General features: G+C 49.9%; 1 protein-coding gene across 3 annotated transcripts in view; it reads right to left on the bottom strand.

Moving 5' to 3' along the window:
- Positions 1–19,442, bottom strand: part of LOC136022332 (dual specificity testis-specific protein kinase 2-like) — a 39,578-nt gene extending 20,136 nt beyond the window's left edge. The window contains exons 1-2 of one of the 3 annotated variants that reach the window (XM_065695474.1): positions 19,396–19,442; positions 2,043–2,242 (exon numbers count right to left, since the gene is read on the bottom strand). In XM_065695474.1, coding sequence (XP_065551546.1) covers positions 2,043–2,242; positions 19,396–19,432 — 237 coding nt within the window. In that variant the 5' untranslated portion in view covers positions 19,433–19,442. Of the gene's footprint in view, positions 1–2,042; positions 2,243–4,355; positions 4,711–19,009; positions 19,155–19,395 lie in introns of those variants that run through there. The other 2 variants (XM_065695475.1, XM_065695476.1) reach the window with 2 other exon arrangements.
- Positions 19,443–20,091: the final 649 nt, after the last annotated feature.

Here is a 20,091-nt window from a genome sequence, read left to right as displayed (position 1 = left end):
AGCTTTTAGGTGAGGTTGCATGTCCCAGCTGGACACCAGTGGAGTTCATAATTACACTGCCTAAGCTGGTAGAGTCAGTGGGTGCTGGAGGGGTTCCTGTCCACAGGGCAACGTAAAGTCCAGCCTGGCGTGGAAAAGAAATGACTGAAAAGCAAGGGTAGACCTAAACCCCAAAACCAGTAGTGGGAGAAATAGGCAAAGGTAATGGGCTCAGAAGGCCTCTTCCAAGACCACATATATTCATATATAAACAGTTCCTTATTGCACGTCTGAAAACTAAGGCAGAGAAAAAGGGAAAGTACCTTGTGCCTAGGTCATGCAATACATAACCCACAGAGCAGAAGGCTGTGCCAAGACCTCTTGAGTCTGAGTCACCAAGTAGAACCAAGTTCTCCTTCCCCAGCCAAACCACATATAACTCCTGAAAATGGGCTTACCCAAAGGAAAAAGGACAGCAAAAGCAATAGGCAGCCAGCACAGGCAGCGCCAGCACTGCAGGGAATCTATGTTCTTCCTGAGAGGGCACTTTGGAAGACAACATCTGTTGGCATAGAGCTTCAAAGGACCATGGCCAGTGATGCTTTGCAGGAGAAGTTCTGGTGTTCAGAGCTATGAGTCCAGAGGGGAGTGGCTGACCCAAGAGGACCACAAGTCCTACCACAAGAGGACTTGATTACAGTCATACTTGAATACCCAGACAAATGTCAAGTCTCCACAAAGGACTGTCCTCGTCCCAAATCTTCCTCCACTGTCTTTTGACTATTTGACCCACAGCATTTCATTCAAACTTTTTTTTTTTTTTTTTACATTTCTTTTTCTGCTTCTGATTCAAGAAGTTATCTCATTTTCATTCAAGATCCATGTCTCCAGCCTGCCTACTGCTGGAATTTCATTCCCTGCCAGGGCAGAAGGAAAATGTCACGCACAGAGGAAACAGCAGCTGTTACTATGAAAATCTGCTAGATAGAGACAGAAAGTGACAGCAACAGCATGCTGTGTAGGTGGGGAAAGAAAATGCTAGAAGGAGGCTGTAGTGGGAAGAGGTATTTATCATGTATTGCTCTAGTGTGCAAAGAGCTGCCACACACCTTTGGCTAGAGATTTCCCTTGAACAGCTTTAATGAACTGTCCCCGGACCTGGCAAAGCAACATGACATCTTCTTTCAGAGATGAAGGCTGAGTCTTATTTCCTAATGTGACACATCTCCTTTCACTTTGCTGTTCATAAAGCTGAGGACTACAGGGAAAAGAGACCCAATTCCCATCCACTCCCTCTGATGAAGCAGTGGCACTCCCAGGCTGAGGAGCAAAGCTAGCAGCACCCTGGATCCTGTGCTTGCTCAGAGAGGGTTAAACAAACTCCCACACAAATAGACCTTGGTGCAGCGAGGAACTTGACTGCCCCAGTGAGAAAAGCAGTTTTGTTTTGGTGACACACCAGCCTGCATGGGCTTGCAGGGAGCCATGAGTCTCCTGACACTAAGGCATCAGAGGCAGAAGCAGATTGACCAGCAGCCTGTCCCAGCTTGACCCTGCCCCAGGCCCCCTGCTCTTCCCCAGCATCACCATATCACAGGGCAGCAGCTGGGGATGGGTGACAGTGCTGGTGTCTCCACAGCGTGTGGGTGGCAGGTCTTCTGAGAGACACACACAGCTTAATTTTATGTTTTCTTTCTCTATATATTTTGCTACAGTTTTGGGAACAAAACACAGAGCATAAATATCCCCTAATCTCATCCAGCACCCAGGTTAGCTCCCTGACAAGATTGTTGTATGACAAGACGACAGTATCAGTGAACACTGATCAGGTGATCCTATTCCTTTTCCACTATGAAAAGGGAGATGTGCATCGAAGACAGTGTGCACAGTGTGCAGAGGGGTTGTCCTTTCCTCCCTTACCACATCCAACCTGCTAGACAATGATGGGATGGATGAAGACTAGGAAATAAATTTGGGAACAGATTCTTCAGGTAAGGCACTATCTACACAGCCTCAGCAGCTGCTCTTGCACAAGGTCATGGGCTGCCTGCATGTCAGTTTACCTTGTAGACCTTGGAGAAGAAGCCACTGCCTATCAGCTCGGCGTTGAAGTTTTCCCAGAACTCCAGCTTCCTGACAGCCGTGCGTAGCCTCTGCCAGCGGTCCACATGGTAGTAGGTGTCAGACGACTCCCCATAGCACTGCATGGGGCCAGAGGGCTCCGGTGTGATCAGCCCCGCTTCACACATCATGGGGGCAGCAGCTAAAACACAGTGTGTTTCACAGTAAGCCGTCAGTGGTATTTGGACATCAAACAAATACCTACACTAGAGACCAGGACTCAATGAAGCCTGAGGAAATGAGGGAAAGAAGATGAGGCACTGAGATGATGCACCCTGAAGCACATATTGCACCAGAACCCACTGGAGTTAGGCCTGCCTTATGCAGGTTGCATTCAGATTTCTTTAGATTAGGACTTAAAGATGTTAAATCAGCATATACTTTCTTATACCTTCTAAAGGTTTACAGCAGGTCAGATGCATCACCTTCCAGACATGACAATGCAGCCCAGAAAAAGTCTAGGGGTCTTGGTCTTGTTCAGCCAGCTTATGTTGGGTTAAAAGCCACTGTGTCTAAACTGGCCTTTCAGTATAGGTCATATGCCACATACAAATGCCAAATCTGTTCCCCCAGAGCTGAGACAGGACTTAGCTATTATTGCAAACACAGGGTCATGACTTGAATGTGGTAGCAGGAAACTGTCCTAAAAAGGTCTTCACTTTGGCAGATGCCTACATTTCATTATAAGTCCTAAAGAATCACAGAACAAGGAAGTGCCCCAGCAACCCTCCTGCTGTCTGTGTCCTGAATTTGACTCCAAGTGCCTCTGCTGAAGTGTCTTCCTCTTACACTCCTCTGTTTCTCACAGTTCCCTCTCCAGTCCCCCCAAGCTGTTTCCCTTCCTGCCTTTTATAGCACTAGACTCACACTCCTCCAAAGCCATATGCCATTCTTCTCCTTCTCTCACATCACTTGCCTCTAATTACTTCCAAAATGCAGGGGAGGCAAATCCAATGGAACATGGGCTTCTGACACCCTGAGGGAGGTGAATAAGGTGCCACTTCCTTATAACTGTAACCAACCACTGGTATGCTACAAAGCTGTCTGAGCAACTTCCACTGGCAGCATGTGCCAATTCCTCGGGCTCTGGCAAGCTGCTTTACCACACTGTGACCAGATGAGACAACACTCAAAGAGCAGTTATTCAGTGCTTCCAGCTGAAGCAAACGTAAGCTCCACTCTCCCTAAGCTTCTGCCCTAGGTCTTGCACTAAACAAGAAGCTCTATCAGCATCCTGTGGATTATTTCATAGCTAACTTTGCTTCTATAGGGAAAGGCAAAATTTCCTAGAATCATAACCCAACAGTTTGGGTTGGAAGGGGCCTTAAAGCTCATCCAGTTCCAACCCCCTGCTACAGGCAGGGACACCTTCCACTAGAGCAGGTTGCTCCAAGCCCTTGTGTCCAACCTGGCCTTATGTACCTTGGACATAGATCTCCGAAAGTTCTGGGCAACACGTCAGGGGTTGGGTTTTTTTAGTTATTAATTTGCACTAATAATATTAATGACATTGATGTCAATATCAATAACATTAATTTCCATTGAGACATGCACAAAACGTTTGCACCAGCCATGTCATCCCCCCACAGTCCCACCAAAATCCAGAGAGCTGCCAAACAGGAACAGACAGATGTGGTGGCAGGGCTAAGCAGGGCAGGAATTTAGGAAGAGCCAAGGGCTGGGACATGGGGCAGGCAGACAGCTGGCACCAAGCAGGGCAAGGGTCCCTGACACAAACAGCAGGCAAGCTCCAGGCTGAGATTCAGGGAAACGCAATGAAGGGGAACAACAGCACAAACTTCTCAAAGCAGCCAGACCCAAGATTGCCACCACAAGACAGTCACACACAGACTGCAGGAATCCAGTTCGAGCAAAATCAACATGATACATGGGCTCCTACCTGTCCACCTGGCAAACACCTGCTGGACCAAAGCCTTGGAAATGCTCATGAACAGGGGAACCTGTGGCCATGATCGGTGGAGATCACTCAGATCAAAAAGGGCACATGAAAGAGATTACAGGGCCACAGTTTTACCCCTGCTATGACTTGAGGACAGGCAACTAAGGAACATCCCATGACAGGACACGGCTGCAGGGCCTGCCTGGAGGTTTTTGCCTTGGGATGGTAACTGCTCCTTACAGCCAGCACCACTGAAACAAGGCAGTAACCAGCCCCTTCCCATCCAGCCTGCACCCAGGCACCACGTACTGGCACCAGGGGAGAGGCTCATGTAGAAGCAGGAGACAGTACTCACCAATTACACTCAGCGCTGCACCAAAAGCATTACATTCCAAAAAGGATGATTCATCCAGATTCTGCAAGGATCTCTCTCTCTGGTGTACAAAACGGCCCAGCTCTAGCAGACCTTGTGGGATGGATGCAGCAGGGCAAGGCACTGTGTGCACGAGCTGGTGGCAGGGTGCAGCAAAGGGCTTTTATTACCCAATGCCATGCTCAGCATGCAGGGTCATGAGCAGGGCAGACGCAGGAAGTGCTGCAGCACTAGGCCAAGCAAGTGGTGCTTCATGCTCAGTTGGCAAGACACATCCTGCACAACTGGCCAGGACATAATGCTGACAGGGTCTAAGTGATCCTTCTGACCCCAAGCCACCAATGAGGATGCACTCTCAGCATTTACCCATTCCTGCACCCAAACCTGAGACACAGGTTGGCCCTCTCCTGTTGGGTGGATGGCGAAAACAGTAACACAGTGATCCACAGCCTCACTCCGGAGTGGTGGCCACTCACTGGCAAAGCTGTGGTGAGCATCCCCAACTGCTGCTTTAGCTACCAGAGACACATTTACCCAGCAGGCTCTGAAAGCCTCTCCCTCCACTTTAGCAACCTTCAGTCACAAAGGAAAAAGAAGCCATTCCCACCAGAGCAGCAGACTTGACCCCAGCCACCCTGGAGCCCCTCTTACCTGCAGGGTGATCCACAGGTTCCCTTGGGCTGCCTGAGGCTGCCTCTTCCACAGGGAATGGTTTCCTTTTCAGAGGCCTCTCTGTTTGGTGCTTTTCCCATGTACCATCTCTTCCCTCCAAGACCTAGCTCCTCAATTGCCTTCTTTGTCCAGTAAAAGAAGCCCTGCAGCATCCTCAGCATGCCAGGAATGGCCCCTCACATTCTGCTGCTGAGTGGGAGCAGAGTCTTTATTTTTTGCTTATAAATGTGGCTGTTTGTCCCCAGATTAGTGCTGACACATAGGCTTGGGGAAAAAATGGCCTTTCAAAATGCTGAGATTTATTTGAAGGCTTCCTAGGGGCTGTGGAGGGCAGGGAGCAGGAAGGGCGGTCTTGGGGGGACAGCCCGCAGCCCTGGGCAGCAGGCAGGGCACATTCTCGTGTCACCAACAAGGTTTAGAGCACCCAAAGCCCTGGTTTTATCTGAGCAGGCAAAGCACTGGGGCAGCTGCCCATATCTCCAGTGCTCCCAGATCCAGTGGGGAGGACACAGGCTGAGTCACAGGAAGATGCTCATCCCTTTGAGGCTGCCTTGCCTTAAGGGAGAGGGGAAACAGAGCCACTGGCTTTCACCACCCTCTGGGGAATCTGCTCATGTTCTCAAGCTTTCGGCTGCTGCGTCTGTACACAGCAGCCAACATGTACCTCCCAGCTCCCCAGGGTGGCAAGAAGCACCAAGGAAGCAGCTCACAGGCAGCCTGGAAATGACTGGATGCTGCGAGCTGTCACTGTAGGGAACACACTCCTTGACAGACTGAAAACATTACATTAGCAGTCGCTTTGAAAAGCAGCCCTGGGACACCTTCTTCTTCTGGTCTTTCCTCATTGCAAACACCAGAGGTACCTGCTGCAGGGAATTTCCTCCCCTGGTCTGGCTCCCCAGCAGGGTGCACTGCTCCACCACGGGCTCAGCAAGGCTCCAGCACTGCCAGGGCTGATGGAGACCCTCAACAAGCCTGGGCATGTACCCTGAGAGGGCAATCACAGCCAAAAGTGTGGCTCAAGCCTCATCACACACGGCTGGCTACAGTCAGGGAAGTGCCTGACAGGAGCAGGCAGGCACTGGGGGGGTTGTTCTGTCTCTTCAGCAGTGCAGCACCCACTGCTCTCAAGTAAACCACCTCCCAACAGACCAGTAACCTCAGACAGCCCCGAGCAACTGCCCAGGCCCTGCTGTGAGGATACAAAGCCCAGGCTTCAAACCCCTCCTCTAGACAGCCAATTGTCCTGAAGAAAAAAAAAAGGAAGAATAGACTCTTCCTCCCCTCACCCACTGGACAGCCAATCTGCCTTCCTGGACACTCTTTCCAGGACTTTTCTTCCCATCATCAGGAAAGCAAAAAGATTCTCACCAGCCTCCTCTGCCAGTAATTTGGAAGTTGGACTGGGCTCAGAGACCTCCCTGGACCAGGAAGCCCAGTGTCTGATGACTGGAGCTTTCTCCTCAGGAGCAGCATGTAACAGCTTATCTAGTGGTTAGTAACAGGACACACAAGAACCTTCTGTGATCAGAGATCACTGTAAACAGAATATCTTTGCCAGGACAGCACGGTGCCAGCACTGGGGTCTAAAACATGGGAACCCACCCTCCTGGTAGGCAGCGGGGTGTGCTCTGACTGTTTATGTAAGCATGCCTGCACACTTGTGCACAATTTGGCCTTGAGGGGATCATATACAGAAGGATGTTTAGAAATCTGTAGATGCTCATCAACATTTTTTAAGCGTCTAGCACTGGGGTTTAGCTTATGAGTTGCTGATAATGATCCTAATGCTTCACTGATGGCCAGTTGATTACATCTTATCAATAAATCAGTAAATCACTTCAGTCCTCACGTTTTAAACCACAGGAGTTGAGTGGTCTTCTCTTGCAGCACAGGTGACCATGAGGTGCCTGGGAAACATTCCTACAGCCCTCTCCATCCTGCTCTCCCTGCGCTTGGCTCACCCAGATGGAGAGATGAGTGCTCCTCAGCTCCTCCAGCAAACAGTGGTAACATTAGATGAGATCATCTATCTAACCCAGATGAACAAAACACCTCAGTAGAGTTACTCAGCCTTTACCACTGTCACTAGAAATGCACTTTCTTCCGTTCTGGCTTTTTATAACAGACATCAACAAACCTTCTTGTCGTTTAAGAACAATGTAGTAAGTCAAGCAAAACCAAAGTGGATTTGCTGACCAATACTACGCTGCTGAACCCTAAGAATATTTGAGTTCTTGACCCACAGAAAAAGAATTTACTAAATACTCCCAGCCTGGGGAGGAGGCTAAACCACAACTCCTACTGTCCAGCAAGAGGGTGGTTTCCCATAAGTAAAACAGTGACATTCACTAGTGCAAGGATGTGAGGAACAGCCCTGCAGCCAACAGCTCCCAGCATCAACAGAGATCAGCTCCCTTTCCCTGGATGCCAAGTTAGCAGTTAGCTTTTCGTAGACATCCTCACTTATGTGAGAACATCTAGTCTAAGCTTGGCTGTTTCCCTCAAGCTAACTAAAAAATATGTGACCTCTCCAGTCAAAAGGACAATTTTTTGTTGGGGAAAAAAAAAAAAAAAACAAAAAAAAAACAACAAAATGAATCAGGAAGGCAAATTCCTCTCTGCAAAGGAAAGCAAATTTAAGTAAATTACACAGCAGGGATAAAGGGGCACTTGCATTTCATTTGAGCACAAACACATTCTCATTAAATGAAATAAATAAATACAGTCTGGAAAGTAAACTTTAAAAGCTCAGGGTAAGTTACTGACAGGATAAATCATTTTCACTTTGCAAATCCAAGTGCTTATTTTGCTGCCATCAACAAGGACATCTGTGAGCCACAGACTTACATGAAATCCTGCCCTCTGAGGATGGCATCATGCTCATAGGGCTGGAATCATACCCTGGACTGCAATCCCAGCTTTGATTTAGCTGCTCAGATTTCAAACCTATCCCTCTCCAGGTAAGAAAGAATCCTTAGGAAAAATCCAAAGTCTGGGAAATCTGCTTCCCCATGAGATTTAAACACAAGGGAAAATTATAAGAGAGCTGGGATCTGAAGTATCCTTTTGCTGAGGGGAAAATGACAAGTACTAGGGATAACGGCATTATTAGACCCAGCAAATGGGAACTCATATGATCTAAGGACAGGAGGCTCTTGGCACAGGTAAGTATAGGTCTTTACTATAATTAACTGGTCACCACGTGACATAAATACCCTCTGAAATCTGAAATAGAAGCATGGAATCATACAGGTTGGAATAGACCTTCAAGATCACTGAGTCCAACTGTAAACTTAACACTGACAGGTCCACGACTAAACCACAGCCCTCAGTGTCACATCTACATGCCTTTTAAATAACTCCCGGGATGGCGATTCAACCACCTCCCTGGGCAACCCATTCCAATGCTTGACAACCCCCTTTATCTGAAGACATTGCTCTTAATATTGAGTTTAAATCCCCCATGGTGCAGCTTGCGGCTGTTTCTTCTTGTCCTAATGCTTATTCCTTGGGAGAAGAGACCAGCTCCCTCCTGGCTCCATCCTCCTTTCAGGTAGTTATAGAGAGAAATAAGGTCCTCCCTGAGCCTTCCCTTGTCCAGAGTAAACACCCCAGTTCCCTCAGACACTCCTCATGGGACTTGTTCTCTACACCCTTCACCAGCTTTGTTGTCCTTCTTTGGACTTAGTTAAAAGGCTCCACACGTTATACTCAGGGAGGACCTAAGTGTTGGAAGACCTCATCAGGACACAGTTTTGATCTAACCAAAAAGCATAAAGTTTCCAGGTGAAGATCTATGGCTTATCCTACCTACAAGGAGGAAACAAGCTTTTAAGATCTTCTGGCACTAAAAATCAGTATTACCCTAAGGTTTTCAAGGAAGAGATTAACTGCCTGTAACTTTGGCTTTTCCAATGAACGTTTTTGAAGGTAAGTGGAGAGAGGCTTGCTCCTTCAGGAAATTACTTACCTCCACCACACAAAACAAGTCTACAAGGGAACAGACACAGGTGGCCCCTCCTCCAAGGAGCCCTGACCTTCAGCTCCTGTGTGCCCACATCCAGAGAACTGAGTCTCACATGAAATGGCTTTCATAAAACTGTTTAAGACTCATCAGGCAAGGATGCATAAAGACATTTACATGGCTAAGATGCACTTTGGCCTCTAGCAGGTTAAGGATAGTCAGGCACCTGAGTTTTCCAAGAACAACCTTGCTGCTCTTATCTTGAGTTTGGCGCAAGTTTAACCAAACCATCTACGAAGATCTGTGCAGTGTCCTCCCCTGTAACACTCCCCATGCGCAGAATGTGCCACAGCACTGCCAGCCTGGTGGGAAATTAGAGGGTGTTTCGAAGGAAGAGAAACAAGAACAAGTGAAAACACCCTCCAGGGCAGTCAGCAGAGGCTTCACGCTGGCTCACCCTGCAAAACAGATGATGGACAAGGTACATGGATTCATTTGAGATGAAAAGGTGCAGAAGAGAGCAGAAAAAAAATAGTCATAAGAACTCAGCAGTCACAAGCCTGACTGCACACATTGACTGTCCCACACATTGACTGTCTGTCCCTGCTCCCTTTGCCACACTCTTCAGGCATTTCTGTGATTTTTTTTTTTTTTAATTTTGAAGACTCATGCTACAAGACCCCTACATTGATGTCATATGGCACTTATTTCATCAGCATATCTAAACCTCATTTCCCCCAGCTATTTAATTGACTCTATACAAATGAAAAAGCAGAGCAAGGCACGCGGGTGTTTAAAAGGAAGCTCAGTGTGTGCGAACTGTCAAGCATTTCAGCTGGCTCGAACATCTCCAGCTCACCCTCTCCATCAAGAGAAATGCATCAGGATGAGAAAAGATACTGTGACCTTATTGCTGAAATGTCTGAGGCATCATCTAATAGCAATTACTGTAACTTGCTTCTTGTTACAGCCCACAGACAAGGGCTAGGGGCTATGGAGGGAGGGATCAAGGAGGTTAGGTGGGAGCTGCACTGTCAAACAGTCCATCCAGGGGCGGCCTCTTTGCAAACCCAAACATGCTCCACAGCAGGTAAAGGCCATGACCTTTGTCTTTGGGGTTTCTAACCAAAACCCACAAAATACATCTCAAATCTCAACTACTCTGTATTGTTCCCAGAAGCTGAGATTATTTTTAGCTCAGGGATTGTTCTTGGTGCAGATGGTCAGAGTCCTAAAGTTGAATAAAGGCTCGGGCTATCTGCCATGCACTGCAGGCAAACCACCCCACTGTGAATGAGCCTCTCCATTTCAGAGAGGACCCAGTGGACCTGAGATCCATGTTCCAGCCATATCGCCATCCCTCAGAGACAAGGAGATGAGCTGGGTGAAGACAACAGCTAATGGGGCCCCACCTCCTGTTGATCACTGTATCTACAGACTCCCAGGAATCATGGAAAAAATAGCCTAGAGGGTCTTTGTAGAATCCCCTAACACTGTGGTCCTGGCTGCTGTTATGGACAGGGATAACCTGTAAAGACCACAAAACCCCACTCTGCTGACGCTGCTCCTAGAAAAACACTAATCATGATATAAACTGAATTAAACATTTTGAGGTCTTTGAAATCTGTAGGTGGGCAGACATCAGAGTCACCAGTGTGACCATGCTGCTCCACGAGACTATTCATGTATGGCACGGAAAAATCCTGCAAAAGTGGCACAGCCCAATAAGTAAGGAGCAGACTCAGGACACTTGGGCTGCAGCCTCAGGCAGCGTCTCCTTGGCATCACTTTTTTTCCTCCTTCCTCTTCTTGGCTTTTCTCAGTCCTTCAGGACAGGGACCAGGTCTTAACCCACACAGAGTTTGCAAATGGGACAAGGTGGAATGCACCCCATCTGTGAGCAGTGAGAATAACACCACAGAAGGGTACCCCAGGAGGTGGCATCCGTCTTCTTTCGGAAGCATTGGTCTTTCTCCAGCAACTGTTAAAACCAGCAGAGAGACCCACTCAGACCAGGCACCCCACTTTCAGAGAACTAAACCTGGTGAGAGGCGACCCTAGGCCCCAAATACCCCCAAGGCTCCAGACCTTAGTTTACTCTTTCTCTGACAGCAGCCATTTGAGTGGAGAGGAACAGCAGCTGACAAACACCTGAGGGAAGCAACATGGGGACTAAACCAAGGCAAACACTATTGCTCCCTACAACTGCCTGAACAGGAGGATGGAGCCAGGAAGAGGCTGGGCTCTGCTCCCAAGGAGCAAGCAATAGGACAAGAGGAAACGGCCTCAAGCTGCGCCAGGGGAGGTTTAGACTGGAGATTAGGAACAATTTCTTCCCCAGAGGGTGCTCAGGCATTGGAACAGGCTGCCCAGGGCAGGGCTGCAGGCATCATCCCTGCAAAGGTTCACACACCATGGAGATGAGGCCTCAGTGCCATGGGTTAGTGGTGGCTTCGGCAGTGCTGTGGTAAGGGTTGGACTGGATGAGCTTAAAGGGCTTTTCCAGCCTAGTTGATTCTATGGTCTTTAATTGAAGGGCCATCCCCATTATGGCAAAGGATGATTCCCCAGCTGAGGCAGCACAGCCTGTACTTGCTGCACACAGTCTCAGTAGGCACATCAGTCATATGCAGCAAGCATCAGCATGCAGGGAAAGCTAGAGAACAGTGGCAATGCTTTTTTAACTCAGGCTCACACCAATGAACAACCCACTGGATCTGGTCACAGAAAAGGTATATTAAACAGCCTTGCTGTGCATCCCTCCCTTACTTCACCATCGCAGTTTCCCATCCTTGCCATGATTCCCTTCCCATACAGCAATGCTTGAGCTCTGCTTCGTTTTCTCAGCTCTGTGAGACCTATGGCAAAACCAAAGCATTATCCTTCCATTAAGCAGAAATCATTCATCCTCTTCCCTTCCTAAAGAGACCGCTTTTCTCCTCTCCATGTTTGGAGGTCACAGTGCAAGGAAAAAGATAAGCCAAAGTGCTGCTGAGAGGACGGAGAAAACGCAGCCCCCAGCCTCCTCCTCACAGCAGGGGCATGAGCAGGCAGCCTCCAGCTGTCTCAACTTTGAAGCCTGCATAATTCAGCAGTGAATTTGACTCATGCTTCCTAACCCTGCCTCAGAGCAAGATGCAAGTGCGTCCTTGAGGGGATGGCCTCAGTGTAACTTTAACTCTTCATCCATCATAAGAAGAAGGGCAAGGCTTCCCCTGGGCTGAGGCATGCTGAATATCCATATTCTCCAGCCCTTCCAGCTTGGCTGCCTCCTGAGTGAAGAGGCAGTCACTCAGCAGACTTCACATGTCCCAGACTGCCCTCTGGCCATGTTTCTCTGCCTCCATCATTTACAGAAGCCTCTGGGGCACTATCCAAATAATTCACAAAGTAATACTGCATTCCCCATAACACCTCTGTGCCTCAATTCCCAGTATGCTGGGAGTATGCTGGGAAAAAAGAGGAGGAAAAGCCTGAGCCTTCAAACCACTACATTTACTCCAGCCCCTTTGCAGATGTACCACCTCAGACCAAGCCACCCCAGTGCTGGGCAGCGCAGTGCAACATGGATGAGGTTGTGGTGGGTCCCCAAGCAAAAGGCACCTTGGAAGCAGACCTGAACCCAACAGAGGACACAGACACAGTGGCAAAACTGGTGTGAAACCTTGCCGGTTCGCAGAGGTCATCCTGGGAGAAATTCTGCCCCTTGTGAGCTTAAGAAACCCCCAGCACGTATTTCTCCTAGCACACTATCCACTCTCCAGCCAAAAGAAAAACTGCAGTAAATACCCAACAGATAAAGCTGAAATCCAGTTAGAGCATCTCAGACATCTCTTTTCCCAGCAGTGGAAAATTAATCACAGTAGTCCCATTGCCTTCAGCTGGCTGCCCCCAGAGCTGGAGCTATGGTCTTCAGCAGCCGAAGGACTGATCTTTCCAGGCAGCTTAAAACAAATTAATAAAACACAAAAGATCTGTAGCAGATTTTCTCAACCTTTTATGGATAAGGGGCTTCTTAGCCCTCTTCCTGCAAAAAGCTAGAGCAAAATTATTTCAGCAGGTCTGGCAGGGACTGCTGTGCTTTGAAGCTTTTTCAACACTGGAAAAATCCATTTTCAGACCTGCTTTCATTGTGTTCTGCAGCTTGTGCACAGAAACAAACCACCCCCTCCCACACTGCACAAAGTCAGGAAGTGATGAATCCTCTTAAGATTCATCAGCACTGAAGCAGGTTCATTTCAGACAGGCCTCTTCTCAGCCTCTGCCACACAAATCTTCCTAGGAGCCGATGTGACAGCCAGTGCTAGTCTGATGGCCTGCTGTGCACCTCTGCTACCCTGCTGCACCAACAGGCAAGCAAGGAAAACATAGTGGCTTCAAGACTTTGTGTTGTAAGAAATGTGACTGAGGCTCCACATCCCAAATGTGGCAGAGGATTTTGAACTGCAAACACAGGTATATGCACTGACTTTTGCCCCCCTCCCTTCAACAGATTTCTGCTCCAAAAAAAAAGGCACTTCAAGAACCAGCTGCTGATGGTGGAACACCAGCAAAGGAGCAGTCCATGGGAACTGGACTCCTCCATCCCATCTGCACACAGGGACTAAAACCGCAGTAATCTACCTGCCAGAGGCTGCATAAGAAAAGTAGGTAAGAGATAATTTTAAAGGTCATGGTTTGAGATGGAGGAAACCACCTCGACATAGCAGGCGAATGCATTCTCACAAGTTCCACATCCCCAGAGCACTTCTGGGCACCATGTCCCTGCTCTTCATATGGCCCTTGCCCTGACCCCCTGCAGCTAGGCTGTGCGGATGCAAGGGAATATGTTCCCTGCTCCAACAGCCTCCAGGATTCATCCTGCCAGACGTGAGTCCTTCCCAGGGGAGTGAAGGAATGAAAGCTCAAATCCTGCTATGTCAGAGCAAGGCTTGACTCCACACCTCAAGCTGAGTTTCCTTCAAGCATCCAGGGCTACTGCCCCTTAACACCCTGCTCTCCTCTCTCTCTACTCCAACCCTTCCTCTGGCCATGCCTGCTGTATCCCATCCACCACTGGCTTATGAAAAACCCTATGACTTGTGAAAAGTTGAACTTCAGCTGACTTACAAGTATCAGGTTAGCCCCGCTAGGGAAATCAACCACTCCCATTAAATCAATTTCTCCATGTAAGGCCATGTAAACAAGCAGTATTTGCATGACAACACAGATTCTAAGAAGCTCTTCAATGCTGGGGACACTGAATGCAGTAAAGTCTCTCTCCAGGGTATCACACTCAACAGTTCCCTAACTGCCAAGGAGAAAAATAGATCTGCACCTGAGATAGGCATTTTCTTATCAATCTAGCACAGTAGACTGAGCCCCTAAGGCAATGCCAGCTCCCTACAGTTGTTATCTCTTACCAGTCCACTGTTGCAAAGCAGGAAGACTTGGCTAGCACTGACAAATGGAAAAACTAAAGCTAAAATGTAAGCAAGGCAAGTTAAGTGAGTTGAAGAAGGCCATGTCAGGAGCCAGTGTCAAGGTGGGGTGTCAAGTATGAGCTGTGAGAGATGACAAGGGCACCCCTCACCCTTGAGCTCAGACCTGTCTCTGCTTATTTGCCTTCTGGGCTCCCACTTGTAGCTCAGCACAGAAGGTGCTGATAGAGGGATCTGTATTGAAGAGCTCTCAACGGATTATTTCCTTCTACGAATACGCCCAGTAAAGCTTTTGAAACTACACAGGTTTTTAGCCACAGAACACACTTTGGCCAGAAGGTGCACAGCTCAGCAGCATGGCCTGCTGCACAGGGAGCAAGAATCAGATCTGCTGAGCCTGAACATGCACCCTGGCTGCACCTCTGCTGGCACTGCCCACTGCAGTGGCTCTTCACATCCCCTAATGCAGCTGCAGAGCCCTTAACCCAGGCCTGGAAAAGCAGCAATGGGGTGAGCAGGCTCCCCAGCAGCCAGGATCATGCCCACAGCAGGTCTGGATATGGCATTTGCACACTGCCTACTTCCACACCAAGGAGGGAGAGCAGCAGAGAGGAACCCTGGCAGCAACTGAGCAATTGAGGAATAGGAGTGAAGAAGCAATTCACACAGCTTACCTCTCCTAGGACATCAAGGCCCTTTCCCACACCACTGTGACTTCAGTGGCTTCAATCAGATTGCAAAAAATGGAGCTGACCCACAGTACATGCAGGTAGAGGGAGGGAATTCTTCCCCTCCACTGCGCTCTGAAGAGACCCCCCCCTGCACTCCCGATCCAGCTCTGGGACAACAGCACAAGAGGGACATGGAGCTGTTGGACTGAATGCAGAGGAGGCCATGAAGATGCTCTGAGGGCTGGAGCAGCTCTGCTCTGGAGCCAGGCTGAGTGAGCTGGGCTGGGTCAGCCCAGAGAAGAGAAGGCTCCTGAAGGGGAGACCTGAGAGCAGCTCCAGTGCCTAAAGGGGCTGCAGGAAACCTGGAGAGGGGCTTTGGACAAGGGCCTGTAGGGACAGGACCAGGGGAATGGCTTTAACCTGCCAGAGGGGAGACTGAGATGAGCTCTTAGGCAGAAGCTCTTCCCTGTGAGGGTGCTGAGGCGCTGGCACAGGGTGCCCAGAGAAGCTGTGGCTGCCCCATCCCTGGCAGTGCTCAAGGCCAGGTTGGACACAGGGGCTTGGAGCAAGCTGCTGTAGTGGAAGGTGTCCCTGCCTGTGGCAGGGGATGGAACTGGATGAGCTTTAAGCTCCCTTCCAACCCAGACCATTCTGTATTTCTATGATTCAATGATTTACCTAATTACAGCTGTCACTGAGGACACAAGAGGAGCAGAGCACCAGCCAACCACTTGCTAAATAGCAGCAACAGGATATTTCATGTTTGGTGGCTAGAGATGCATGCCTCTAGACTTAAGCACTCATGTTGAAGATCATACGGGATAGGAGCCAAAGCATTTGCCACCAATGCTCAAAGTTGAAAGTTGCCTCAGAAACTGTGCTTCAAGTCAAAACCCCATGGCCTTGCTTTATGTAAAGCCAGGGTGCTGCTTTACATAAAGTTTTCATTGCAAAATCTGCCCTTAGGGAAGCAGATTATGCAAGACTTAATGTGAACAGTAGGAATAACCCTGAAATGTTTTCTTTAAAAGCCCTTATGTTTTAAGCTCTGACTACAGGAAGCTGCCAGAATTTCAGTTGCCAACAGAAGAAATCCAACTCCTGTGCTCACAAAGCAGACAAGCAGCAGCTTTCTCAATATATAAAGAAGCAGGGACATGGCAGAAAAATCACAACTTCTGCCATAAATGGGCTTGCCCACTTATGCCCCATGCTCTCCAGAGAAATCCTGTGCCACTCTCCAGGTGCAGGTACACCTGGGTGCAGCCTGAAGGTGCGGAACTCACTCACAAAAACTTTGCTAACTGGTGTAGAGAAGAGATTTAGTAATGACACGACCTTCAGTTTCAGCCCATGAGCTTAGATTGCTTTGAGATCCTCTGAAATGTCACCAGAAAGCACCAAACCTATTGATCACGGGAATAATAATTTATATAGAAAATAACACATCTGTCTACAGCAATCATCAGCAGTGGGGGCTGCTGAGGACTTACTGTGCAAGGGGGACCTTGTCTGGTGGACCAGCACAAGAGAGAAACACAGCTGCATCTCAGCCCGCACAACCTTCCCACTATGTGTGAGTAGCTACACTCCTGAAAGAGCAAGATTGACTGGGAACAGGACAAGGAAATATGTGCCAGGTACCCCGAGTGACTCAGCCCTGACTCCTCCCTGTGGAGGAGTCCCGGGCCAGGCAAGGACTCTCCACCAAGGTCCCTGCAGAAGCCTGAGGGCCGTTAAGTGCTGCCCAGCCTTGCCCATGCTGACATCCCATGGTGAGCTGACATCCCAGCTCCACAGCATGGTGCACCCCTCAGCCTCACTGCTCAGGTCCAGCTTGGGTTTATATTCTTTTTTGCTCAGGGATAGAGCACTGCAACTCTTGCCTGATGATTCAGAACCATCCGCATGCAGGTAGTTCCGCTTTGAACACTTCAGTTCCAGCTGGCCACCTGTAAGCTTGTGCCATGCTGTGACTGACCCTGTATGGTAACAGCAATCTTTTCGCTACACAGTACTGGCTTTTCACCATTTGTTTACCCCACTGCTTTACCTACACTTTGCAGCAGGTTTTACATAGGCTCCAATTGAGTTTTCTCTCTTACCTGAGTGTTCAGGGATTTTTAAAAAGAAAAACATAACACATTTGAGATCCTGCTGAAGGCAGCTTGAGCGTGCTTTCTCCTGGAAGCTGCTGTTTCAGCAGTAGAGATGCTGAACTTGGCAGGGAAATTGAAGGAGACCTGGAGCTACGAGGCCACAGATGGAGGAGGCAGATATAGACAGAGGGGAGACTGAGATGAGCTCTTAGGCAGAAGCTCTTCCCTGTGAGGGTGCTGAGGCGCTGGCACAGGGTGCCCAGAGAAGCTGCGGCTGCCCCATCCCTGGCAGTGTTCAAGGCCAGGTTGGACACAGGGGCTTGGAGCAAGCTGCTCCAGTGGAAGGGGTCCCTGCCCATGGCAGGGGTGGAACTGGATGAGCCTTAAGGTCCCTTCTAAACCTAACCATTCCATGATCCTATGAATCCTGCCTGATCCACCTGGAGCCATTCCTTCCCTTGGCAGGACCCCCTCCCAAGGCAGATCCATGTCTTCAAGCCAGGTGCACCAAGAAATGGCAGGGAAAGAGAGACCTTTCCTGCAAAGCAGAGATTGGGCTGAAAAACCATCTTTCCTTCAGCAAACCAACCTGAGCCACCATGTGCACAAAATGTGCAAGCAGCATCAGAACAGCATCAAAGGCAAACTACTTTCTTGAACATGGGGAAAGGTAACACAGCAGCTGCCAAGGAACTCCTGGCCAAGCCTCTATTTCCCCACCCTTGGGATCTACATTTTTCTTGCAGCCCTCCAAAAAGCCCAGAGCCCTTCTCTGAATCAAGACTAGGGACAATGCTACAGGCTGTGGACTACTGAGTGGGTCCCGAGGTCACAGAATCACAGAATCCCAAGGGTTGGAAGGGACCTAAAAAGATCATCTAGTCCAACCCCCCTGCAAGAGCAGGGTAACCTACAGTACATCACACAGGAACTTGTCCAGGCGGGCCTTGAATATCTCCAGTGTAGGAGACTCCACAACCCCCCTGGGCAACCTGTTCCAGTGCTCTGTCACTCTTACAGTAAAGAAGTTCTTCCTGATGTTAACGTGGAACTTCCTATGTTCCAGTTTACACCCATTGCCCCTTGTCCTATCACTGGATATCACTGAAAAAAGCCTAGCTCCATCATCCTGACACCTACCCTTTACATATTTGTAAACATTGATGAGGTCACCCCTCAGTCTCCTCTTTTGCAAGCTAAAGAGACCCAGCTCCCTCAGCCTCTCCTCATAAGGGAGATGTTCCACTCCCTTAATCATCTTTGTGGCTCTGCGCTGGACTCCTTCAAGCAATTCCCTGTCCTTCTTGAACAGAGGGGCCAGCAGGTGAGAAACCAGCCACAGCTCCACTAAGAACCAGGCCGAAGAGCTGCTTCCATGAGCGGCTCCTCCACGCCATCACTCCCGGGGGCAGCTCTGCCCCATGAACTGGTCTGCTCAGCTGCTCCCATCGGGACAAAGCACAAAGCGAGCTCCTGGGACTAGACCCAGCTCGGTCTCCATCTCCGGAAGGTAGGAGGGGGTCGCCCAGCTGGGCTTGACCTGTCGCAGTCAGCTAGTTCAAGCACCCTGCAAACAGCAGGGTCTCGGTACCGGGGGTACCGGCCAGCCGGGGCAACCCTGCTCCTAGAGAAGAGGGAGCGGAGCGTCCATGGGCGCTCGGACGCTAGGGAGCTCGGAGCTTCAGGGGGGCGGTGCCCGGCTCCTGCCGGGTCCAGCCGGCCCGCTACGGAGATGGCCAGCGGAGGGCGCAGAACGAGCCAGCGCGAACACGGCGGGACACACCTCGGCCCCCCAGCGCAGACTCACCTGCCGCGGGCTCGGCGCCGCTGGGCCCCGGTCCTGCAGGACGCGCTACCCTCGGCTCGGCTCGGCTCGGCTCGGCACGGCACGGCACGGCACGGCACAAGCGCCACTCGCCCGGCGTGAGCCCACTGGGCTTGGCTCGGCCCCTCCCACCCCACGGCAGTGCGCCACGCCCCACGCCTTGCACCGCCCTCCCCAAGGAAGGCATCACCCCCGCACACCCCCTCCCGCTGCCTGCAGCCCCTCCTGGGGACCCCGCCGCCACACGGCACTACTTGTGTCGAGTGTGCGGCTCCGCACCAGCGGTTCCGCTATGTTCCCCACGCCCAGCCTCCTCCGTGAAGCGCATCAGAGGCGACCCACAATTATCCCCCCCCCAAGCACCATACCCCACGGTGGGGCCGTAGCCGTCTGAGCCGCATCCATCCACACCCTGCACGCATTGCCTCCCGGGAAATGATGGGGGCTGCGCAGAATAAAAGCTCAAACTCCAGACATGCTGCACAAGGACACGTGTGTCTCACGGGACGCTGCTGTTAGACCCCAGACTATTAAATGGCAACAGATCCTGCCACTGGGACTTCACAGTTATTTGTAGGAAGCCAGAAGAGCTAATGAAGACCCCAGGCTGAGGAAAAACACCTTCTATTCATAGACTCATAGAATAGTTAGGGTTGGAAAGGACCTTAAGATCATCTAGTTCCGACCCCCCTGCCATGGGCAGGGACACCATGTCACGCATTCCTCCCTCGAACTGGTGATCATTTCAGGCACATTCTCCTTTCGACCAACACCACAAATGCAGTAGGAACAAGTATATCTGCATATGTGGCATATGGAGCTCATCAGCAGATTGGCACCCCGAGGCTGTTGGTCAGGCTGTGCTCCAGGTCCCCATGGCTTTCTATGGCTCCAATTCATAGAACCACAGAATCAACAATAGTTGACTCTATGATTCTATTCTATTATTCAACCAGGTTGGAAAAGACCTTTAAGCTCACCAAGTCCAACCATTACCAGCACTGCCAAGGCCACCACTAACCCATGGCACTGAGGGCCTCGTCTCCACGGTGTGTGAACACTTG

Source organism: Lathamus discolor, chromosome 15, assembly GCF_037157495.1.
Source record: "Lathamus discolor isolate bLatDis1 chromosome 15, bLatDis1.hap1, whole genome shotgun sequence".
NCBI lineage: Eukaryota > Metazoa > Chordata > Aves > Psittaciformes > Psittacidae > Lathamus > Lathamus discolor.
The sequence above is the reverse complement of the archived record's forward strand: the minus strand, read 5'-3'. Positions and strand labels throughout refer to the sequence as shown.